Genomic DNA, 26074 nt, shown 5'->3' on the forward strand with positions numbered 1-26074 from the left:
AACGGTGTGGGGCAAGAAGAGAAGCCATTGATGGAGATGTTCTGGCTGCCATTGAATGAGTAAGAGTAGAACAGGAAAGGAAAGGAGGAAAGAAGGAAAAATAGGAAAGAAAGAAGTAAATAAATACATTTATATAGTGCCTTTCACATCCCAAAGCGCTTTACAGTCAATTAAATACTTTTTGAAGTGTAGTCACTGTTGTAAAATAGGAAATAAAGCAGCCAATGGCGCACAGCGAGCTCTCACAAACAGCAGTGTGATACTGACCAGATAATCTGTTTTAGTTATGTTGATTGAGGGGTAAATATTGGCCAGGACTCCGGGGATAACTCCCCTGCTCTTCTTCGAGATAGTGCCATGGGATCTTTTACATCCCGCTGAGAGTGCAGATGGGTTTAACGGCTCGTCCGAAAACAGCACCTCTGGCTATGGCACTCCATCAGTACTGCACTGGAGTGTCAGCCTAGATTTTTGTGCTCACGTCTCTGAAGTGGGACTTGAACCCACAACCTTCTGACTCTGAGGCGAGGGTGCTACCCACTGAGCAACTGGAGAGGCACTGGAGGTGTAAAGTGTGGTTGACTGTGCAAAAGGTTGAGGAGGACGGAAAGGGATGTCATTTGTGACTTTGAATTGGGCCGTTTTAATGCTGTGGCGGAAAATGCTCCTTGTAGTTTTTCTTTGGGTCACGCAGCCCATTCAAAAGTCCGCGCACGTGCGTTTTTTTTCAATTTAAAAGCTGGCTCACTGGCTGCACGGGATCCCGGTGCACTGCGCGTATGTGTAGCTTAAAGAAAACATTGGTGGCGGAGTGGAAATCTGATTGGAGAGATTCAAACATGGAATTGTGGGAAAACTGGGCACAAATGCCTTTAAAAGGGAGCTGGACTGGTTCTTGACTGGGGCCAAGATCATATCATATCAAAAGGTCCTTGTAGAAAACACTTGGTCCATGTGATGTCCCGGACTGGTTTTGATCGCCTCAGAGAGGAATTTTTCAAAGTATTTTTTCCCTTAGTCATAATGTTCCCGCCACCATCAGGTGTGGGTAGGCTTGATGGATCAGCTGGTCTTTTCCTGCCGCCAATTCTGTATGTTCGCATGGATTTTGAAGATAGGAAGGCTGGAGATGGGACGATAGTTTGCAAAGAGGTGAAGGATGGATTTTTAAGGGGGGCGCAAATGATGGTGGGAGTTTTGAAAGGGAGGGGGTACTTGAGAGAGAACCATTTGAAATGCCAGCTAGCACGGGAGCCAGGAAGGGAAGTTGGGTGGTCAGTAGTATAGTGGGAATGAGGTCAAGGGAGCAATCGGTGGGTTTCCTGCACAAGTGTAAACAGACCATGAAGTTCATAAAGGGTCAGGCAGGTATCGTTCTTCCGTGGATGACAGCAATATTCTATGCTGCATTTATATGTGCAGGCTGACTAAGTAAGGAAGAACGAAAAGTTTTTCAACCACATCATGTTTCTCCAATGCCTTTTCTTCATTCTCCAGCTAAGTGGGATTGCCGTAATTTGGTTCCACGCTTAACCATCCAACCATAGGCAGAGCATCTCTAACAATGGCTACTTTTCTTGCCGCACTCTAATACATCACTAATTTAAAAGGGACAAAAGGGGTCCTTTTCTTAAAGACTTAAAATGGTGGGTTACTCAATACTCAGCCATGATATTAAATGGCAGAGCAGGCTTGAGGGGCCGTATGGTCTACTCCTGGTCCTATTTTTCAATACATGGCACAGAAAATCACTGATCGATAGAAATAAGGCCTGACTAAAATTGTCAGTGTTTTTTCTTTACTTTAATAAGTAATCTGATGCTCAGTTCAAATGTGAATACGAGAACCAACTCCAACTCTTCTGAATCTGGAAGAAGGTTAGTATGTGAAAAGTCAAACTTAGTTCCAACTTCGATTTATTTGCATTGACTCACAGAGCCACACAGCCATGCAATACCCTATACTTGGCCCAAGACTCCTTTGAGCATAGGCTCAGGCTTTCAAGTTTATGAACCAGCTTTACAAACATTAAAATGATGGTTATAGCACAAGAAATTGTAGGATATTTATTACCCTGCCCATATTTCAAGAACATTATGAAAACAAATAATTCGGGTAGTTTCTCCCAGACTATCTGTTCCAGTGCATTGTTATTATTGGTTATTATAGTCATTATTTATTTATTAAGCATTCTCTGGTGTTCCCAGTGTAGGATAATTATTAAAGAATGCAACTTTAGGTGGGCATTGCATTGTATCTTAGTGTTGAAGGAGGAAAACAAAATGCATACAGAACACGTCTCGTAAGAACCAATATTCATTATGTCCACAACTTAAAAAATATCAGCAGGACAGGATTCTACTTGATCAGAACACTTAAAGGGGAACCCTTCTGCAGCCACCCAAACCCTGCAAACCATTCTACAGGCTGGCAAATTTGCAACATCTCCTATAAAAAGCAAGCGTACTTTGAATACACAGTTGTCACCTGATACTTTCCTTCTCCTTTAAGGATAGAAAAGTACATCTCTGTTTTCATGACTGTAGCAAAAGGATTGTAAATCATTACCTTCTGGACTCAAATCCATCCTGATCTTCCAATTTTCTTACTTTTTTCTTGATAATAGGCAATTTCTTTGTATCTACAAATAGGCTGTTCTCCTTCATTCAAACAAACCATAGAGTCTTCATTAGTTATGCCAGTGAGACATTCTAAATCTTGCGCAACTATGTCTATAGACAGATACACGTTAATTTATTTTTAAATCACAAGACGGTGGGTAAACATAGACCCTCCTCAAACAACGTTAATTTCTATTGCTTTTTTTCCTTTTATTAATACATTTCAGGCCGAACACTTATGAATTTAATTTTTTATTTTAATTTTATATCCTTCCTTCCTCTCATTTGAAGGTATCAGGCAAGATTTTCTGCCCGAGTTGCACTTGCTTTCCCATCCTTGTAGGGACTGATCTTCCAGCATTACTTCCACCGGACACCACAATTGCTCAGCCAAATATAGGCAGGTGTATTCAGAAAAGGTGGTAATGATGAGGTGACATCATATCACATTTCTAATTATTACCACCGTAGTAATATCAGACAGCCGATACAATAGCATTTTATTGACATCCATTGCTACTGAAGTGATGGATTTAAATTTTCTCCTCCCTAACCCAAAGGTGCTCAGGTGAACTTTGATACCCCGACTAGCACCTCAGCTGAGAGCAGTAATTGAACCCATGACCTCCCTGTCTAAATGACTTAGCTACTCAGAGGCCAAGTGACAATGTCTTTGGAGACTGGGGAAACTGGCATTATGACAGGGCTATTGCTTCATGTACTTTCAAGTAGCCGCCCCGAGGTTCACAGGTTGAAATGTCTCACTGTTCCAAGCCAGAGTTGCTTTGAAAGGAGGGCAAGAAAACAGAACAGAAGTTTAAAAAAAAATGTAAAATATGAAACAAGAAATAAAAGACAAAAAAATTAATTCGTTTAAATTTTATCTATATCAAAAATATAAACAGTATTTAGTAATCCAGTTACATCTTGCAACTATATGGGCATTTACCATTTAGTTTATTTAGCATGGTTTCTCTCTCTACCAGAAAAGGTGCACAACATGCAAAGTAACTTGCATATTTTACTTTAAGAGACACAGCTTACCCCTGTACTCCATTTAGCATACATCACTCCATTCCACTCTCCTTCAATTGAGCTGAAAGGCTTCTTGTCATTTGGAGAACTAAAATAGCAAATAAATTAAAGGTATTTATATCTTTGCAAGTTACTATTGGTCACTAATGAGAATCAAATGTGTAGTAAAAACCTACAAGATTTCAGCAGTTATTCTGTGTTTTTTGCCTCCATAGAAAGGCTTGGTATGAAATATAATGTTGGCATTGTATCCTGTTTTTGTACATGTTATGTTGCATTCGCCTCCTAGTTCCACCCACGGAACGGTTAGAATAGACCTGTTAGATAAATTGAAAAAGTCTAAATATCACGACATTTAGCACAGCGTTCAAACAGAATAATAAACAAAAACTTTCTCTTAATGTGTACTGATGGCCAATAAGGATATTTAGGATAATACTTGCCTTCCATAGCCATTTGGAAAAGTGAGAATATAATGCTCATCGTAATCGAGCAGAGAGACACATCCTGCCAAATGAAAGAAATAGACTTTTACTGTGGATGAGCAGAGCTTGGAAAGCGGTCAAGGTGATGGAAAAATAAGATAAACAGAAAATTAATTAAAGTGAAGTAAACAAACAGACTCAATACTCTAAGATAAAAGTAAACAACACAATTGATTTCCTTTTACCTGAATGTTACTCAGAATAAAAGGCTGGAATTGAAACTATGTAATGGAAGGAAATTACGACAACGTGGGGATTACAAAAACATGGCTCAGCCCAGAAGTTGGGAGTAAATTCCTTGTGCAAGGGTTCGGGTTGTTCAGGAAAGAAAGCAATGAGAACAGACAAGGGGGAAGGGGAGTTTCATATGTTCAGGATCATTTCAAAGTTAAGGAGGTTGAAACAGGGAGGCAAAAAATGAGAGTATGCCTTGACAAGCAGGCAAAGGGCAGACTCCCAGAACAGGTGAAGGAAGATTTTGTACAATTAGATAAGAAAGGTATGTATATATGACAGTGGGCGACTTCAACCAACCATCTTGTTTGATGACTGCTAATGTTGAGGTGGTGCTGCATGAGGTGGTTGTGAGGAACTGTATCCTAGCATGAATCACAATAATAGTACTAGATTTTGTACCACCCTTAAAGGTCAATCTGCAGCAAGCCAAGATTCAGGCCACAGCTGACTAAGTGTCCTAACATGCGAGTCGTCTGTTGCATGGAACCTATTGTAAATATTGAATCGTATAGCATTATGCCCTATGTGTAGTATGTTGTAGGTGTACAAAATCTAGTACTATTATTCTGATTCACTAAAAGTCTTGCCATACAGAATAAGTTCTCTATAGCTTTTCAGTACAACTGAATTTTAACTTTAGTTAAGCACCCGTTCAATTGTATTTCTCTATGATCATTTGAAAAGGTCGGCTTTCATTCGGGTTGGACTGTCTCATTTTTATTCTTTAGTTTTGTCTCCTTACCCTGAGGGTGACTCATACGAGGATACAGTTCCATGTGCCCTGGCAGCCCTTCAGTATTGTGCCTGTGATAATTCTTCATGTGCGAATAACGTCTGTATGTGTCGATGGGCTGTTTGGCTCTGGAGGGCATCATAGCTGTGCAAGATCCAGCCTTCGGCTAACATGTGCATATGTGCACTTCAGTGGTTAGCAATAAGGAACAGTTACGCTGCCTAATGTTTTTTCTCCCTCCCAAGCCTAAGGACACTGAAGTCAGTTGTTGTGTCGTGACTGAAATGGATTAATTCAGCACAAACCAGAGGAATCAAACCTGGGATCTTCCCAGAACCACGCTTTGCGCTGCATCTGCTCACTGAGCTACTGGAGGAGCCTGCAGTTATAAGTTGTGTTTCACTTAAGCTATTGCGAGCCCACACTGCGATATGTGTGCGCACTAGGTCAGTGCAGCAGAGCAGGTCTCCAGTCGTCCTGGTTAACCCTTGCCACTGGACCAAGACCTAGCTCTGTCAAGCCCGTGTGGTGGCTGGTGTGCAACGGTCACCATACGTTAAAAAAATTCACGCACAGGCATCTTCCACCCCCTCAATTGGAGTTCAGGACTGGAACATCGGGTCCGTCATCGAAACACCTGTGAACTCGTGGAAGCAAGTCATCCTCGTTCGACGGACCGCCTATTATGATGGGTAGATGCAGATATCCTTGCAGCAGCTTGCCATCTGTTTCCCTGCCGACTCAGATCCAGAAAGAAACAGATCCCCAATAAAATGAGAGGTATGTATAGATGATGATACATACAGTCTCAATGTTTCTACTCCGCTCACTCACTCGCATTAACCTACCACCCTCCGAACTTGCAGCACCCCGTTCACTCAGGTTCAAGGTGGAGCTGTTGTCATTTGTCGAACTGACCTCTATCTTGCAGAGGCTGAACACCAACTCTCTGACATCTCCCCCTGGACCAGGATCCCACCACTGAACATCAAGGCATCGTTCCCCAGACTGTCACTAACCTCATCTCCTCTGGAGATCTTCCCTCCACGGCCTCCAACCTCATAGTCCCCCAACCCCACACAGCCTGCTTCTACCTCCTTCCCAAGATCCACAAACAGACTGCGCTGGTAGAACCATTATTGCAACCTATTCTTTCCCTACGGAACTCACTTCTTTCTATCTCAACACTTTTTTTCCCCCTTGTACAGTCTCTTTCCACCTACAATCGTGACTCCTCTGACACTCTCTACCACTTTAACAGTTTTCAATTTCCTGGCCCTTACTGCCTCCTTTTAACCATGGACGTCCAATGCTCGACACCTCTATCCCCCACCAGGACGGCCTGAGGGCCTTCCACTTCTTCCTTGATCGGTGACCCAACCAGTCCCCATCCACCACCATCCTCTTCTGCCGGGGTGAACTGGTTCTCACATTAAACAATTTCCACTCACTCTAAATTAAAGGTGTTGCTATGGGAACCCGCACGGGTCCTAGCTATGCCTGCCTTTTCGTGGGATATGTGGAATGTTCTTTGTTCCAGCCCTACTCGGGTCCCCTCCCTCACCTCTTTTTCCGGTACATTGATGACTGTGTCGGTGCTGTTTCCTGCTCTCGCTCTGAACTGGAAAATTCCATCAACTTTGCTTCCAATTTCCACCCTTCCCTGATCTTCACGTGATCCATCTCCGACTCTTCCCTTCCCCGACTTCTCTATCTCCATTTCTAGAAATAGGCTGTCGTCCAATATTCACGATAAGCCCACTGACTCCCACAGCTACCTTGACTATACCTCCTCCCACCCCACTTCCTGTAAGGATTCTATTCCCTTCTCGCAGTTTCTCCGTTGCATCTGTTTTGACGATGCCCCGTTCCACACCAGTGCTTCCAATATGTGTTTCTTTTTCCTCAATCGTGGATTCCCCTCCACCATGGTCGATAGGGCCCTCGACTGTGTCAGTCCCATTTCCTGCACGTCTGCTCTCACCCCTTCCCCTCCCTCCCTGGACAACGATAGGAGAAGCAACACCTGCCCTTTTACCTCCTCCCTTCCCACCATCCAGGGCCCCAAACACTCCTTCCATGTGAAAGATTGCAAGTACAGTAGTGTACAATTTGCCCACATTCTACAGAAGGGTTGGAGATGGTGAAGAAAGCAACAAGAAGATTGATCACGGGTAAAGGTGGTGAGCAGTGAAGGAAATAAGCTACAAGGAAAAATTAGAAAAGCTTAAGCTTTGGCTAGGTGGTGGTTTTGGAGGTAAGTCAGTGAAAGCAAGTATTAAGCAGTATAAACTGAGCTCAGAAAAACAGTTCAACATAAGGCAGGCCAGCAGATCATAAATTTAACTCAGTGATAAATAAATTTAATTTAAAAAATCTGACCTAAACTATGACAAATATTTAGAATAATCAACAAGTAAATTAAGAAGGGAATTCAAAAAGCAGCTGAATTCAAGGCTGGATTGAGTTATAGTACTCGAGGGTCAAGCTGACATAGATCAAATGGTCTTGACTCATTCATTCTTAAAAATACTGAAGTTCCCCAATGTCTCAAGAGGCAAGTCATTGTCTCTGAGTCACAGACCAGGCAGGACCCAAGTTCAATCTCTGGTCTGCATTGAGTCAGCCCATCTCAAACACAGCAGTAGAGGTGCTACAGTGCCCTTAGGTCAGGAAAAGGAAAATCAGCCAAGGCTCCTGCACCTGATACATAACCTCTGTGGGAATACCAATATGTAGGTGACAGTAGATGAAGCCACGAATGTGGCTGTAATGCCGCACGTGGTCAAAAGTTCACATATAATGGCCAGTTAGGCAAGATACAGCAGGATGACTGCTGCCCATGGAATCTTGGAATCAAAATCCTTAGGCGAAGACAGGAGAGGGGAAAAATAGGATAGAACAAAAATTAAATAAAAATACAGGAAAACATGCCAGCAGTTCAGTTACAGTGAAAATACAGAATAGTAGTGGAGTAAGAGATTTGATAAAACTTACCCTGTCCTATGTTATGCACCCCTATAGACATTCCAAGAAACTTAGACTTAGTCCAAATGTGAGCGTTGAACTGGATTCTTTTTGAGAAACATTCAGCATAAAATGCAGAGACTATAAAGAAAAATGGGGGGGGGGGAAAAAAAACGTGACACATACACTTTTCCCTTATGGTAATCAGTTAATGTTCTAATACACTGTACAATGGAGCAGCAAGATATAGAAACACATAAAAGTTACAACATGGAAACAGGCCATTCGGCTCAAACAGTCTGGATCGTGTTTACTCGCCACGTGAGCAGATAGTTCTACTCACATTTACCCATGCTGATGCCATATCCCTTCAACACCTTTTCCTTCATCCATCTGCAGATGGGGGTACAGTTTCCCACATCAAATTTCCTATCTCATTGGGAGAGTACTGCCCAGCACCAGCACGATAGACGGTTAAAGTGGGGCAAGTACATGGCTCTTACACACCTCCTGACAACCAGTCTCAGATAGGTTGCCCAAAGGAGGAGAAAACAGTCTTTTGAAACTGCTCTTCAGCATTCTAATGTTTTCTCTAATCAGTCTGTGTTATTATGGTGCAGCAGGCTCAAAGGGCCAGATAGCCTACTCCTGCTCCGATTTCTTATTATACAGTAACGCACTCTCCAGAGCAAAGATATAATCAACAGCCAGAAACAAAAACAAAAAACAAATAATTGAACAAACATACACACCGACTGGGTAGCAGATAGCTCAGGATAAAAGAAGTATTCAGATTAAGAGATTATGACTGATAGACAGAAAACACATATGGAGCCATTATTAAACCTTTGAGCACGAAAGCAGCCATTTCTACTCCAATATAAAACATGATAATTTTCCAGGTTCTTTAGAGAATACTGTAATATTCTGAAGTGTTGTGTGGCTCCTTAGGTTTCAGTGGTAACTACTAAACAGAAATTTACAAAATTGTTCAGATGCTATTGGATACAAACTGAAAATATTTCATAGCTAAAATCAACATTTCCAGAGGTAATACTTTAGCCAGAACACAGCCAGATCTCTGCCTCCATTTGTACTGAGCTGTGGACACATGCCCTTTTCTTCATGCATTTTAAAATTTTAAATTGTCGGCTACAGACCGGTATGAAAACATGAGCTCTGTAAAAAGTAGAGCGCAGGTTTGGTGACACTTTGGATTCTTTTTTAAAAAATTCATTCATGAAAAACTCTCGAGAGATTAAAGAGTAAATATTTTCTCAAGTTACATTCTCAGACACAGATTAATACAGTATGTTTGTAGGGTATGTTTTAAATCTCATCTAACCATTATGGGAACACACTAAGCAGGAATTCTCTACTGCTTCCCTCCCATTTAGAGATAATAATGGGGTAGATTGGGAATATTTGGAGTCCATTATTAAAGAAACAGTAGCAGGACATTTGGAAAAGCAAAATTCGGTCAGGCAGAGTCAGCATGGATTTATGAAGGGGAAGTCATGTTTGACAAATTTGCTAGAGTTCTTTGAGGATGTAACAAACAGGGTGGATAAAGGGGAACCAGTGGATGTGGTGTATTTGGACTTCCAGAAGGTATTTGACAAGGTGCCACATAAAAGATAAAATTTCACGGGGTTGGGGGTAATATATTAGCGTGGAGAGAGGATTGGCTAATGAACAGAAAGCAGAAAGTAGGGATAAATGGTTCATTCTCAGGTTGGCGATCAGTAACCAGTGGGGTGCCGCAAGGATCACTGCTAGGACTCCAACTATTTACAATCTATATTAACGACTTGGAAGAAGGGACTGTGTAACGTAGCCAAGTTTGCCGACGATACAAAGATGGGAGGAAAAGCAATGTGTGAGGAGGACACAAAAAATCTGCAAAAGGACAAAGACAGGCAATGTGAGTGGGCAAACATTTGGCAGATGGAATATAATGTTGGAAAGTGTGAGGTCATACACTTTGGCAGAAAAAAATCAAAGAGCAAGTTATTATTTAAATGGAGAAAGATTGCAAAGTGCTGCAGTACAGCAGGACCTGGGGGTACTTGTGCATGAAATACAAAAGGTTAGTATTGTGTTCCTAACACAGATAAGGCTGCACACAGGGAGGTTAAAGTAGCAGTTACCTCAATCTTTAATAAGACACTCCAGAGTGAGGAACAGGCCTTAGTGCCGGCTTATATACAGTGCTCCCAAGGGATGCTGGGATCCCTTGGGACTTCAGGGGATGAGCTTCCTGGTGGCGGAACATGGGAGTGCATGCTTTACAGATACACAACATCACTCCGCCCCCCCCCCCCCGCCCCTCCCCCCTCCCCAAGTCAAAGTGAAAACTATTTACAAGGTGAGGCAGTTGGGTGCCTTTCTTTCCCTGGTGGACCGCCTCGGTACAAATGTCTGTTCTGGTGTGTTGGCTGTGCCCTCACTGGGCTGGCGTGTTGTTGGCCCTGCAGGGCTGCTAGGTGAGCCTGGCCTTGCTGGGCTGTTAGGCGTGATGGGTTTGATTTCCTGGTCCGGCGTGGTGTCGTTGATCCTTTGGGTGTGTGTTGTGGGCTCGAAAAAGGTGGTGTCTGCTGTGGGTTGTTCAGGGCAGTCTGAACTGCAGCCTCGTTTGGTCCAGGCGCTTTCTGCAAATTTGTCCATTGTCTAGTTTGACTACAAACACCCTATTCCCTTCTTTAGCTATCACCGTGCCTGCGATCCACTTGGGACCATGTCCATAGTTTAGCACATACACAGGGTCATTCAGATCAATTTCCCGTGACACTGTGGCGCGACCATCGTTTACATTTTGTTGCTGCCGCCTGCTCTCTACCTGATCATGCAGGTTGGGGTGAACCAGCGAGAGTCTGGTTTTAAATGTCCTTTTCATGAGTAGCTCAGCCGGGGGCATCCCTGTGAGTGAGTGGGGTCTCGTGCGGTAGCTGAGCAGTACTCGGGACAGGCGGGTTTGGAGTGAGCCTTCTGTGACTTGCTTAAGGCTCTGTTTGATTGTTTGTACTTCCCGCTCTGCCTGCCCATTGGAGGCTGGTTTAAACAGGTCCAAGGTGACATGTTTGATCCCATTGCGGATCATGAATTCTTTAAATTCGGCACTGGTGAAACATGGTCCGTTGTCACTGACCAGTATGTCAGGCAGGCCGTGGGTGGCAAACAAAGCCCTCAGGCTCTCAATGGTGGCAGTGGCGGTGCTTCCCGACATTATTTCACATTCAATCCATTTTGAAAAAGCATCCACCACCACCAGGAACATTTTACCGAGAAACGGGCCCGCATAGTCGACATGGATCCTCGACCAATGTCTGGAGGGCCAGGACCACAAACTTAGTGGTGCCTCTCTGGGCGCGTTGCTCAACTGAGCACATATGCTGCATTGCCGTACACAGGACTCTAAGTCAGAGTCGATACCGGGCCACCACACGAGGGATCTGGCTATCGCTTTCATCATTACTATATCCGGGTGTGTGCTGTGGAGATCGAGATGAACATCTCCCTGCCTTTTTTGGGTAGCACTACGCGGTTACCCCACAACAGGCAGTCTGCCTGAATGGACAGCTCGTCCTTTCGCCGCTGGAACGGCTTGATTGGCTCTTGCATTTCAATGGGGATGCTGGGCAGGTCCCATGCAGTACACAGCTTTTTACTCGGGACAGCAGGGGATTTTGGCTGGTCCAAGTCCTAATCTGGCGGGCCGTGACAGGTGATTTATCATTTTCAAGCACTTCCATGATCATCAACAAGTCTGCGGGCTGCGCCACCATCAACAAGTTTGCAGGCTGCGCCATTTCCACCCCCGTGTTGGGCAATGGTAGTCGACTGAGAGCATCTGCACAGTTTTTGTTAACTGGCCAGTGGTGGATGGTATAGTTATACGCTGATAGCGCGAGTGCGCACCTTTGTATGCGGGCTGAGGCATTAGTATTTGTCCCCTTGTTTTCAGCGAACAGGGATGTGAGGGGCTTGTGATCGGTTTCCAGCTCAAATTTGAGCCCAAACAGGTACTGATGCATTTTCTTTACCCCGAACACACACGCTAATGCCTCTTTCTCAATCATGCTGTAGGTCCTCCTGGCCTTAGACAAGCTCCTGGAAGCATAGGCGACAGGTTGCAACTTCCCCGCAACGTTAGCTTGTTGTAATACACACCCGACTCCGTACGACGACGCGTCACATGCTAGCACAAGTCTTTTACACGGGTTATACAATACAAGCAGCTTGTTGGAGCATAAAATGTTTCTGGCTTTCTCAAAAGCAATGACTTGTTTTTTTTCCCCATAACCAGTTCTCACCGTTGCGCAATAACATATGTAGGGGCTCTAAAACGGTGCTTAACCTCGGTAGGAAGTTACCAAAATAGTTGAGGAGTCCCAGGAACGACCACAACTCCATGATGTTCTGTGGCCTGGGCGCGTTCCTGATAGCCTCTGTCTTGGCATCTGTGGGCTGAATGCTGTCTGCCACGATCTTTCTCCCCAAAAATTCCACTTCTGTTGCCATGAAGACTCATTTCGACTTCTTCAGCCGCAGCCCTACACGATCCAGTCGCTGGAGGACCTCCTCCAGGTTTTGTAGGTGCTCAGCGGTGTCCCGACCAGTGACCAATATGTCGTCCTGAAAGACCACCGTGTGTGTTACCGACTTGAGTAGGCTCTCCATGTTTCTCTGGAAGATCGTTGCAGCCGACCGAATTCCAAACGGGAATCTGTTGTAGATGAACAGTCACTTGTGCGTGTTGATGCAAGTGAGGCCCTTTGAAGACTCCTCCAGCTCCTGCGTCATGTAGGCCAAAGTCAGGTTGAGCTTGGTGAACGGCTTGCCGTCTGCCTTAGGTAGCGGGTATTGGTCCTGTCGCGAGAAATGATTAATAGTTACTTTATAATCGCCGCAAATCCTGACCATGCCATCACTTTTGAGTACTGGAACAATCAGGCTGGCCCATCGCTGAATTCCACTGGGGAGATGATGCCCTCGCGTTGCAGCCTGTCCAACTCGATTTCCACTCTCACCCTCATCAAGTGAGGTATCGCTCATGCCTTGTGGTGAATGGGTCATGCCTCTGGGACCAAGTGGATCCGCACCTTCGCCCCGGAAAAGTTTCCAATGCCTGGCTCAAAAAGGGAAGGAAATTTGTTAAGAACCTGGGTACATGAGGCCTCATCGACATGTGATAGCGCTCGGATGTCATCCCAGTTCCAGCGGATTTTGCCCAGCCAACTCCTTCCAAGCAGTGTGGGGCCATCGCCCAGGACAATCCAGAGTGGCAGTTCATGCACCGTGCCCTCGTAGGTGACCTTGACCATGGCGCTGCCCAGGACAGTGATAAGCTCTTTGGTGTACGTTTCGTGTGGATGGGGCTCAGGGCTTGTCTGAATGCCTTGTTGCACCACAGTCTCTCAAACATCTTTTTACTCATGATGGATTGGCTAGCGCCAGTGTCCAGTTCCATGGCTACGGGTAAGCCATTCAATTTTACGTTTAGCATTATAGGCAGACATTTCATCGAAAATGTGTGCACCCCATGTACTTCAGCATCTACCTCCTCTCTCTGAGACTCGAAATTGCTTTGATCCACCATGGACCGATCTTCCTCTGCCACGTGGTGGTTAGCAGGTTTTGCAGAGTTTGCAGCTCATTTGCAAGCTCATTGGAGGTGCCCCATTGTTCCATAACTCTTGCAAACATACCCTTTGAAGCGGCATGAATAGGCTGAATGGAAGCCTCCACAACACCAACAAGGTGTGAATTGCCTTGCATTCATCCTTTGTTGCAGACTCTCAGTCATCTGGGTCACCTGAGGCCTGCTGGCAGTTGCAGACTCGTGGGTTCTGCCTGTACATTTCTGCTCGCAAACACAGTTCCATTTAATTTATGAACATTGCTAGCACTTGTGTGCTGGGAGATTTGTTTGGTGTTATCACTGCTGGACATAAGCACCTGTGCTATCGAAATGGCTTTACTGAGGGTCTGTGTCTCTACAGTCAAAAGTTTTCGGAGGATGGTCTCGTGGCCAATGCCCAGTACAAAAAAGTCTCTTGAGCATTTGCTCCAGGTAGCCATCAAACTCACATTGTCCTGCAAGTCACCTTAGCTCGGCGATGTAGCTCGCCACTTCCTGACCTTCAGATCGCTGGCACGTGTAGAACTGATACCTCGCCATCAGCACACTCTCCCTCGGTATAAGATGCTCCCGAACCAGTGTACACAGCTCCTCATACTTATCTGTGGATTTCACCAGAGCCAGAAGATTCTTCATGAGGCTGTAGGTCGGTGCCCCGCAGACTGTGAGGAGGACCGCTCTCCTTTTTGCAGTGCTTCCTTCTCCGTCCAGCACGTTGGCTACAAAGTACTGGTCTGGCCGTTCGACAGAGGCTTCCTAGTCCTCACCCTCCGAGAACTTCTCTAGGATGCCCACTGTTCGCTGAATCTTTGCGTTGGAGTCATATTCTCGTCGTCAGTTATTGTGTTCCTAACACAGATGAGGCTGCACACAGGGAGGTTAAAGTAACAGTGACCTCAATCTTTAATAAGACACTCCAGAGTGAGGAACAGGCCTTAGTGCCGGCTTATATACAGTGCTCCCAAGGGATGCTGGGATTCCTTGGGACTTCAGGGGATGAGCTCCCTGGTGGCGGAACATGGGAGTGCATACTTACAACAGTTAGTATGCAGGTACAGCAAGTGATCAGGAAGGCCAATGGAATCTTGGCCTTCATTGCAAAGGGGTGGAGTATAAAAGCAGGGAAGTCTTGTTACAGTTGTACAGGGTATTGGTGAGGCCACACCTGGAATACTGCGTGCAGTTTTGGTTTCCATATTTACGAAAGGATATACTTGCTTTAGAGGCAGTTCAGAGAAGGTTCACAAGGTTGATTCCAGAGATGAGGGAGTTGACTTATGAGGAAATGTTGAGTAGGTTGGGCCTCTACTCATTGAAATTCAGAAGAATGAGAGGTGATCTTATCAAAATGTGTAAGATTATGAGGGGGCTTGACAAGGTGGATGCAGAGAGGATGTTTCCACTGATAGGGGAGACTAGAACTAGAGGGCATAATCTTAGAATAAGGGGCCGCCCATTTAAAACTGAGATGAGGAGAAATTTCTTCTCTCAGAGGGTTGTGGATCTGTGGAATTCACTGCCTCAGAGAGCTGTGGAAGCTGGGACATTGAATAAATTTAAGACAGAAATAGAGTGTTTCTTAAACAATAAGGAAATAAGGGGTTATAGTGAGCAGATAGGGAAGTGGACCTGAGTCCATGATCGAATCAGCCATGGTCATATTAAATGGCGGAGCAGGCTCGAGGGGCCGTATGGCCTACTCCTGCTCCTATTTCTTATGTTCTTATGTTCTAGGTGGGAGAAGAAAATTTGATGGTGACCCAATTCGCTGGATTAATATCCATTTTTGCTCCGACTTAGTTTCTGTCATGTGATGGAAGCATGCGCATAAAGGGGCGGACATATTCAAATGAGGCACCAATGACAGAATTATGTCATAAGTCACATTTCCCATCATTATCACCTCAACAACGCTGGATCTTACATTTGCATTCAATAGGCATCCATCCATCATTACAAGAGGTGCATGACAACAATTTAAATGTCTAAAGAAGGATCAGAAATTCCATGAGATTCAATGGATTCATCATCATCATCATCATCGGCAGTCCCTCGAAATCGAGGAAGACTTGCTTCCACTCTAAAAGTGAGTTCTCAGGTGATTGTTCAGTCCAATACGGGAATTTCAGTCTCGGTCACAGGTGGGACAGACAGTCGTTGAAGGAAAGGGTGGGTGGCGAGTCTGGTTTGCCGCACGCTCCTTCTGCTGTCTGTGTTTGGTTTATGCATGCTCTCGACGACGAGACTCGAGGTGCTCAGCGCCCTCTCGGCTGCTCTTCCTCCACTTAGGGCGGTCTTTGGCCAGGGATTCCCAGGTGTCGGTGGGGATGTTGCACCTTGATAAAGTCAATGGATTGCCAGTAGAATGGGTCACTTAATTGGAGGCAGCAAATCTTTTAAAAGTTCCAAGGCTGCCTGCCATAGCAGGTGTTCCTCCCCTGAAGCAGTGGCCATTCCCATCCCCTTCACCTCCATGTCAAGCTGATAAGCACAGATGCAAGTCATCATCATCATCATAGGTGGTCCCTCGAAACGAGGCTGACTTGCTTCCACACCAAAAAACGATGAGTTCAATGAAGGACCTAATATTCCAGATCCTGAACTACATCCTGAAGGGTGGATTTTTTTAACGGGTGGTGACCGTTGCACACCAGCCACCACACGGGCTTGACAGAGCTAGGTCTTGGTCCAGTGGCAAGGGTTAACCAGGGTGACTGGAGACCGACTCTGCTGCACCGACCAATCGCGCACACACATAGTAGTGTGGAATGGCCTGTGCTGCCCCTGGGCCCTCGCCTCTTCTGGACCCCGAACTCACACCTCTCCTGGGTCCCAATCACATCCCTCTACAATCTTTCACCGCTCCTTCGCCCAGATGCAAGTACTATTAGGAGGCCATCAAATAAACGTAAATGTGTGTGAAACTGGAAATTTTGCCAGTGTCAGAATTGGGTCAGTCAGGCAAGCACTGGGACACTGGAGCTAATTCTAGCTGTAGAGTACAGCGATTATAGAATCATACAGCACAGAAGGCGACTATTTGGCCCATCATGCCTGTGAAAGAGCTATCCGATTAGTTCCACTCCCCTGTTATTTCCCCACAGCCCTGCAATTTTTTCTCTTCCAATACTTATCCAATTCTATTTCAAAAGTTTTTATTGAATCTGTTTCCACCACTCTTTCAGGTAGTGCATTCCAGATCTTAACAACTTGCTGCATAAAAAAAATTCTCATCTTGCCCCGGTTCTTTTGCCAATTACTGTAACTTTGAGTCCTCTGGTTATTGACCCTCCTGCCAGTGGAAACAGTTTTTCCTTACTTACTCTATCAACCCCTCACAATTTTGAATATCTCTATTAAGTTTCCCCTTCATCTTCTCTGCTCCAAGGAAAACAATTCCAGCTTCTCCTGTCTCTCCACATAACTGAAGTCCCTTATCCCTGGTACAATTCTAGCAAATCTCCTCTGCACCCTCTTCACATCCTTCTTAAAAAGAAGTGCCCAGATGGTAACTCTAAATGGTGGAAGGGACTGTCAGCCAGGAGAAGCGGGGAGGGTCAGGTCGGAGGAAGGAAAAACAAACATCTAGTCCGTTGATGTGCTCCCATATGGCTGGTGCCACAGAGATACATGGAAGCAGGTCACCTGCCCGGGGAATAATATGTAACAAAGGTAGAGGGATGGTCAGAAAATAAAAAGAATTATACTATTTTGCAGTTGGGTAATCTTAACGAGATTATTGAAATTAAACTTACTCGGTGGGTGATGAGACACCTGCTCTGCTACAAATGTTACGCTGTTCTGGCTAGCCTCTGGAATTGGCCCTTCAGCAACAGATTCCTGTGGCAAAAGAGGGAACATGTAACATATAAAAATGTCAGAATGCACTGTGATATAGTTAATGTGTGTACAGTATAAAAAAATAATTTTTGAACATTATAATGCTGCTAATGGATTCTGCAATTATTTGTGCATTATTTTGGATAGTAAAACCTTATAAAAGTGAACCTGGCATTTACTTACAACATTAAAGCCTAATTACATAAAGAACACTACCTCTTGTTCTAATAAAAACGATGACCCTATTTTGTCATTTTCATGGTTGTGGACTCAGTTCAATATGGGCAGGTTTGCCAATAAACATTATTCAAGATGGGATGCATAATTCAGATCACTGGATTACACAATACTGCTGAAATCAGCTACATTTATACTAACGAGTACCCTACCAAAATGTATTATTTATTCTTTCCTTTGTAAAATGATTTCCTTCCCTGTTTTAGACTCTCCTTCTCACAGTTACTTTTTCTGCCCCTCTACTGGTAATTTTGCCAACTCTGGTTGGAAGTATTTTTTTAAAAGTTTGATTCAGTGATGTTTGACAATGTGACGTCCTACCATGAGACGTCTGCAAATGTTATTCCAGTTAACCTATAAACGTTGGGTCTCCTGTAGTCGAGTACCTTTGCTCGTGGTTTCAGCTGTTGTGTGAGATGTTTGAGAACCCAATGGCGTTTTTCAACATTAAAGGTGCTATATAGATGCAAGCTGTTGTTGTAATCAGTTTTACCTTTTAAGTGACATAAATCTAACAGCCTGCAAGAGTCAGTTGTGAAGATCAGAAAGTAAAAGAAATACTTGAAAAATTTCCATTTATATAGCACCTTATTACATTTCTCCTAAATGTCTCAAAGTGGTTTATGCAGTGCAGTGACTTATGTATGTAGTTAAATGCAAAGGCCATTTTATGCACTGTAAGATCTCACAATAAGCTCAAGGAATCAGCTGAGGGGGTTACAAATCCCTTCACTGATACTTTTCACAGCTCACTAGAAGTGAGTAACATCCCAATGGATGGCAAAGTATGCTATGCTGATCAGCTTTTGGTTGTAGTAGCAGCGAACCCGGGGACTGGGAGAAATTTAGAACTCAGCAGAGGAGGACAAAGGGTTTGATTAGGGCAGGGAAAATGGAGTACGAGAAGAAGCTTGCAGGGAACATTAAGGCGGATTGCAAAAGTTTCTATAGGTATGTAAAGAGAAAAAGGTTAGTAAAGACAAACGTAGGTCCCCTGCAGTCAGAATCAGGGGAAGTCATAACGGGGAACAAAGAAATGGCGGACCAATTGAACAAGTACTTTGGTTCGGTATTCACTAAGGAGGACACAAACAACCTTCTGGATATAAAAGGGGTCAGAGGGTCTAGTAAGGAGGAGGAAGTGAGGGAAATCCTTATTAGTCGGGAAATTGTGTTGGGGAAATTGATGGGATTGAAGGCCGATAAATCCCCAGGGCCTGATGGTCTGCATCCCAGAGTACTTAAGGAGGTGGCCTTGGAAATAGCGGATGCATTGACAGTTATTTTCCAACATTCCATTGACTCTGGATCAGTTCCTATCGAGTGGAGGGTAGCCAATGTAACCCCACTTTTTAAAAAAAGGAGGGAGAGAGAAAGCAGGGAATTATAGACCGGTCAGCCTGACCTCAGTAGTGGGTAAAATGATGGAATCAATTATTAAGGATGTCATAGCAGTGCATCTGGAAAATGGTGACATGATAGGTCCAAGTCAGCATGGATTTGTGAAGGGGAAATCATGCTTGACAAATCTTCTGGAATTTTTTGAGGATGTTTCCAGTAAAGTGGACAAAGGAGAACCAGTTGATGTGGTATATTTGGACTTTCAGAAGGCTTTCGACAAGGTCCCACACAAGAGATTAATGTGCAAAGTTAAAGGACATGGGATTGGGGGTAGTGTGCTGACGTGGATTGAGAACTGGTTGTCAGACAGGAAGCAAAGAGTAGGAGTAAATGGGTACTTTTCAGAATGGCAGGCAGTGACTAGTGGGGTACCGCAAGGTTCTGTGCTGGGGCCCCAGCTGTTTACATTGTACATTAATGACTTAGACGAGGGGATTAAATGCAGTATCTCCAAATTTGCGGATGACACTAAGTTGGGTGGCAGTGTGAGCTGCGAGGAGGATGCTATGAGGCTGCAGAGTGACTTGGATAGGTTAGGTGAGTGGGCAAATGCATGGCAGATGAAGTATAATGTGGATAAATTGAGGTTATCCACTTTGGTGGTAAAAACAGAGAGACAGACTATTATCTGAATGGTGACAGATTAGGAAAAGGGGAGGCGCAACGAGACCTGGGTGTCATGGTACATCAGTCATTGAAGGTTGGCATGCAGGTACAGCAGGCGGTTAAGAAAGCAAATGGCATGTTGGCCTTCATAGCGAGGGGATTTGAGTACAGGGGCAGGGAGGTGTTGCTACAGTTGTACAGGGCCTTGGTGAGGCCACACCTGGAGTATTGTGTACAGTTTTGGTCTCCTAACTTGAGGAAGGACATTCTTGCTATTGAGGGAGTGCAGCGAAGATTCACCAGACTGATTCCCGGGATGGTGGGACTGACCTATCAAGAAAGACTGGATCAACTGGGCTTGTATTCACTGGAGTTCAGAAGAATGAGAGGGGACCTCATAGAAACGTTTAAAATTCTGACGGGTTTAGACAGGTTAGATGCAGGAAGAATGTTCCCAATGTTGGGGAAGTCCAGAACCAGGGGTCACAGTCTAAGGATAAGGGGTAAGCCATTTAGGACCGAGATGAGGAGAAACTTCTTCACCCAGAGAGTGGTGAACCTGTGGAATTCTCTACCGCAGAAAGTAGTTGAGGCCAATTCACTAAATATATTCAAAAGGGAGTTAGATGAAGTCCTTACTACTCAGGGGATCAAGGGGTATGGCGAGAAAGCAGGAATGGGGTACTGAAGTTTCATGTTCAGCCATGAACTCATTGAATGGCAGTGCAGGCTAGAAGGGCTGAATGGCCTGCTCCTGCACCTATTTTCTATGTTTCTATGGGCCCAAGTTTCCACATGATTCGCGCCTGATTTTTAGGAGCAACTGGTGGAGAACGGACTATTTTAGAAAGGGAGGGAGAGGGAGAGGGGAGGGAGAGAGAGAGAGAGAGGGGAGGGAGAGAGAGAAAGAGAGGGGAGGGAGGGAGAGAGAGGGGAGGGAGAGAGAGGGGAGGGAGGGAGAGAGAGGGGAGGGGAGAGAGGGGAGGGAGAGAGAGGGGAGGGAGAGAGAGAGAGGGGAGGGAGAGAGAGGGGAGGGAGGGGGAGAGAGAGGGAGGGAGGAAGGGGGAGAGAGAGGGGAGGGAGGGAGGGAGAGAAAGAGGGGAGGGAGAGAGAGGGGAGGGAGGGAGGGAGAGAAAGAGGGGAGAGAGGGAGAGGGAGAGGGGGAGGGAGGGAGGGAGGGAGGGAGGGAGGGAGGGAGGGAGGGAGGGAGAGAGAGAGAGAGAGAGAGAGAGAGAGAGAGAGAGAGAGAGAGAGAGAGAGAGAGAGAGAGAGAGAGAGAGAGAGAGAGAGGGGGGGAGGGAGAGAGAGAGAGGGGAGGGAGGGGAGGGAGGGAAGGGAGGGGGGGAGGGAGAGAGAGGGAGGGGGAGGGAGGGAGAGGGAAGGGGAGAGGGGGAAGAGAGAGAGGGAGGAAGAGAGAGAGGGAGAGGGGGAGAGGGAGAAGGGGGGGGAGGGAGGGAGGGAGGGAGGGAGGAGAGAGAGAGAGAGAGAGAGGAAGAGAGAGAGAGAGAGAGAGGGAGAGGGAGAGGGAGAGAGAGAGAGAGAGAGAGAGAGAGAGAGCGGGGGGGCGTCGGGTCGGGGAACAGGAGCGCGGGTCGGGTCAGTCGGGGGGGGGGGGGGGGTCTCGGGTCGGGTCGGGGCAGAGGTCGGGTCTCGGGTCGGGATGGGGGGAAGGAGAGCGGGTGTCGGGTCGGGGCGGGTGTCGGGTCGGGGCGGGTGTCGGGTCGGGGGGAGCGGGTGTCTGGTCGGGGGGGGGGGGGGAAAACGGGTGTCGGGTCTCGGGTCGGGGCATCGGGTCGGGGCGGGGGGGGGGGGGGGGGGGAGGCGAGTGTCAGGTCGGGTCTGGTCGGCAGGGCGGAGGGGGGGAGCGAGTGTCGGGTCTGGTCGGCAGGGCGGAGGGGGGGGAGCGGGTGTCGGGTCTGGTCGGCAGGGCGGAGGGGGGGAGCGGGTGTCGGGTCTGGTCGGCAGGGCGGAGGGGGGGAGCGGGTGTCGGGTCTGGTCGGCAGGGCGGAGGGGGGGAGCGGGTGTCGGGTCTGGTCGGCAGGGCGGAGGGGGGGAGCGGGTGTCGGGTCTGGTCGGCAGGGCGGAGGGGGGGAGCGAGTGTCGGGTCTGGTCGGGCGGGGAGCAGGAGCTGGCCGTGGGAGGAGCCTCATTCACGCAGCCCCAGTGAGGCCATTGGGCCAGGGCTAGGGGCTGCGTGCTTCGGGCCCCTCCCACACAGTTCGGCGCCTGGAGCTACTGCACTTGCGTGCCGACTGTAGCGCGCATGTGCAGAGGTCCCGGCACTGTTTTCAGCGCAGGGACCTGGCTCTGTCCCCCCACAGCTCGTGCTGGCTGCGCCGAGGGCCAGAGAACCTGTAAGTAGGTGGAGAATACAGAGGATTTTTTTAGGCCCAGCTCGGAGGGGCGCCCGTTTTTTTTCTTGTGGAAACTTGGGCCCTTTGTTTCTATGTGCTGGTTGACTGAGAACACTGGGAGAACTTCCTGAACTTCTTCAAATAAATGGATCTTTAACATTGACCTGAACTACTGGAATAGGTACTGGGTTTAATACCGCATCCAAACAACAGAATATGCGTTAACGCAAGTCTTGCTTAGGGTCATACTGGAGCTCGGCTTTAACTCACAAGCAAAATCGTTATTGTTGGAACAAGAGTATCTGCTAGATCAATTAAATAATAGCTGTGTTTTCATTTGGAGATTCACTAAGCATCGCTGGCTAATTGGCATATCGTGAGCCAAACACAGCTGTACGGAGGTTAAAATATGTCTCTTTGAATATTTTGCTTAGAAGTCCTGCCCATGCACTCAGCACTAATGTGTAGTTCAGAACAACAAAGGATGTGTCTGTCACAACAAAACATGCAGCCTTCTTTCCATTCTGACTCAGTTACTCAATTTGAATCAATTGTGATGGTGTATCAATTTACTGCTGGCTGTGCAGTAAGAAATTGTACCCTTCTTAATTATGTCCTGCCTTTAAACTTGGGGTTTACTTTTCTGAAAAATAAAACTTTTCTTTTTATGATGAACAAATATTTTGGGGGAAATAGACTTCATGTGCTTCCTCACCCCCTCTTCTCCTTTAATGTTAATGTTGAACATAGTTTTTTTTAAGTTTCATGTGTTATTTGCAACATTTATATCTCAGGAAGGATGTAATCTGTAGCCATGTAAACTCTTCAAAATTGTTCTTCCAAGTTGATTATTTTCTGGGGGGAGAATTAATAAATATGACTCTTTTTATATCTATTTTAAGTTATTGAATATTAATGCTCAGTAATGAGCATGACATTAGGGTCTAAGATCGAAAGATTTTAGGCACTAAGAGAATCAAGGGATATTGGGATCGGGCAGGAAAGTGACATTGATGTAAAAGTTCAGCCACGATCGTATTGAATGGCAGAGCAGACTCGAGGGGCCGCATGTCCTTCTCTTGCTCCTAATTCTTATGTCTGTTTTCTGGGCTGTGAGGTAGAACACTCAATATTCACACAACAAACATTAGTGGCCTGTTTACCTCCAAATCTTTTTGCTGCATTTCTAGCCTTTGATCTTTTGCAGTTATTTCTTTTGCAGTTTCTTATTTACATGCGTGCCGCAAGAGAAGATGATGTTTATGTGAATCTGAAATCCTAAGTCGGTTACGAACGGCTCTAGAAAATGACCGACATGCTCTTATGATAGAAACCATTTATTCAATGTTCAGGTTGAGTTTTCAAACATTGATCAAAAAGTGCTATTTTTGGGAAAGAGGAGGAGAAAAGAAAAACTGGAATAGTTGGAAGTTCTGAAGTGCAGTGAGGTAGTTAACAGATGCATTGGGGTTGTCCTTTGTGAAAATTACAGACATTCTTGGAAAAAGAAGATATTCTAAACCATGTCCATCTCATGACATATAGCAAAATCAGCCGGGTAGATTTTGTAATTGGAGGTGTAACATTTGAACAGCTTTCGGAGCAGCAACACTGAAAGTTGTAGGCTGTTTATGTTTCGATGATAGCTGATGGAAAAACATTTTTTTCCTCTCACCGAGTGTCATTCACTGGTAAAATTAAAAACATTCTTCAATCTTAACATTTGAAACCACTGGTTACCATGGAAATGTGTGCAAACAGATCATGGTTTTACGTATTAACTAACAATGATTTGGGCATAAGATTAAACAATTTATCTTTTCATGCGTTGGTGGGAATTATTTCTAATCCACCTATTTTTAGCTTGAATGAGCGACCCTACCCAGCTTTGGAGTATTGGGGGATAATGGGAGTGCTGCTACACACAAATCAACACAAGTGAATCAAATCAACTGGTGGAGCCCGGCACAGAATTAAACAGGGAGCATTATTGCTGCTACCAAGACAAGCATAAATCTTCAGTGCTATTGGCCTCTGCAGCAGAGAGAATCCTAATGGTGTTTCCTGGCCTGAAGGAGCAACTGAGATAAAGAACCACTACTGACAAATGTGTGACACAGGGTTAATGAGAAAGGGATAGAGGGACTTAGAAAAATACAAAGGGAGAAAAGGGATGAGGGAAAGGGGAGGTGATAAAAAAAAGTCGAAATGAGATACGGAGCGAAGAAGTGAGAGAAAGGAGAAAAGAGTAGTCTCCAGAAGAGGCGAGCTAGAAGGACCACGGTGACTTTTTGTCTAGCAATGTTCCCACGAGTGATCTTTCCTCCCGGCTGGTAAGACAGGAGTGGTGCCTTTATCTATATTAAGTGTACCTTCTCAGCCATTCATGGTGCAGCACTGATTGTGGATGCAGGAGCTCAACAACCTAGTCCATCATAACAAGCAAAAAGAAGCTACATGACTTGAAAATCCCTGTGGCAGTAAACAAAAAGGGGGGGAAAAAAAACTAGAAATTAAACTAAATCAATATTACTACAAAGATGACTATTAGAAAACTTACTAAATTTTCTTCAGCTTCATTCTCAGGGAACATCCAATGACATTTGAAGATCTCTCCTAGAATGGGATTGTACGGTTTCTTGGCTACAGATCCCTTGCGACCAGCATGAAAGGCTGACAGGTACCATTTGACAACCTGTACCATTCGGTCCCTTGGGTCAGGTTGGTCCACAATACTTCATTAAAAAAAAAACAGAATTTAAGATTTTTTTTTCCACTTGACAGTAAAACACCTATAATGGCTGATAAGAGCAACATTTGGGAAATGTCTTTAGGTAATTGATGCCATGCGCTATTCTGAGAGAGAGTAAATGGACAAATGACCTGTCCTCAGGCCTCTGCTAAATTTGCTTTGTAACAGGTTACAAGTTGCACAAGCAATGACTCGGGCTCGGATTTCCTCTCGAGTAAGCATTTGATTTCCATTCAGCACACAACCCAAGGGTATATAACTCTGTCCTACCACTCTGAGAGGCAGAGCTCAGACAACTAAACTTGGCAGATAACTTTATATATGCATTATTCTCCAGCCTGAGATACTATACCGGAAGTTACATATGAAAATACTTGATCATTGAATCAATGGCAATATTTAAACATTTTTATAACACAGATTTCAACTTAAATTACACAAGGAGGAAAACATCTTCATAAAGCTATACTGTAGATTAAACTATTTTGATAAATTATAATAGAAACAATGCTAAAGAAATTAGCTTAAAATAAAATCTGTGCATACTAATTCTAATGAACATACAAATTAATTAGCATTATAATAATTACAGGTTTTCCATATAATTGCAGAAGCCAGTTTAACCTTATAAGAAAATATTTACAAAAGCGAATATTTACCTCACAAACAAATCTGGATGTGCAAAAAAGTCTGCATACATTTCCAACAAAGACCGTCTTTCCAAGATAAACGTGGGAAGAACCACCTACATGAGGATCAGCGTTAAAATAACATTTAGTAAGCAGTGCGGAAAATCTCGATTGTGTCTTCAGAATGAAACATAAAAGGTGGCTCTGGACAAGAGATCCAAACTGTAAACTAAATGGCAAAATAAAACAAGGAAGTGTATACTTTTTAAAGAAAGGACATGCTTTAAAAGCTCAAATTATATGTCACTACCTGACAGCAAATACATTTCTATCATTAGAATACATATTATTGATTCCAGTAATTTAAAAAAAAATTCATCAGAAATTAATCAGCTTTCCAGAAACTGACTTAAAAACATAACTGAAAGTGATAATTTGTACATTGCTGATTAACAATGAACCACTGTATGTACTTGGATGAAACATTACAATATTGAATTGCATTTTTTTCCTAATGGCTTTATACTAACAGGGTA

The 26074-nt window shown here is 45.0% G+C and overlaps 1 protein-coding gene across 4 annotated transcripts in view; it reads right to left on the reverse strand.

The window, feature by feature from the left end:
* Positions 1 to 26074, reverse strand: part of osbpl9 (oxysterol binding protein-like 9) — a 238513-nt gene that overhangs the window by 5791 nt on the left and 206648 nt on the right. For 3 of the 4 annotated variants that reach the window (XM_070886876.1, XM_070886875.1, XM_070886878.1), the window contains 8 exons: positions 25569 to 25654; positions 24718 to 24892; positions 17475 to 17559; positions 8109 to 8219; positions 4100 to 4163; positions 3833 to 3973; positions 3666 to 3744; positions 2569 to 2660 (listed from right to left, as the gene is read on the reverse strand). In XM_070886876.1, the coding sequence (XP_070742977.1) occupies positions 2569 to 2660; positions 3666 to 3744; positions 3833 to 3973; positions 4100 to 4163; positions 8109 to 8219; positions 17475 to 17559; positions 24718 to 24892; positions 25569 to 25654 (833 nt within the window). The remainder of the gene's footprint in view (positions 1 to 2568; positions 2661 to 3665; positions 3745 to 3832; positions 3974 to 4099; positions 4164 to 8108; positions 8220 to 17474; positions 17560 to 24717; positions 24893 to 25568; positions 25655 to 26074) is intronic. The other variant, XM_070886877.1, reaches the window with a different exon arrangement.

Source organism: Pristiophorus japonicus, chromosome 8 (assembly GCF_044704955.1).
Source record: "Pristiophorus japonicus isolate sPriJap1 chromosome 8, sPriJap1.hap1, whole genome shotgun sequence".
NCBI classification, from domain to species: domain Eukaryota; kingdom Metazoa; phylum Chordata; class Chondrichthyes; family Pristiophoridae; genus Pristiophorus; species Pristiophorus japonicus.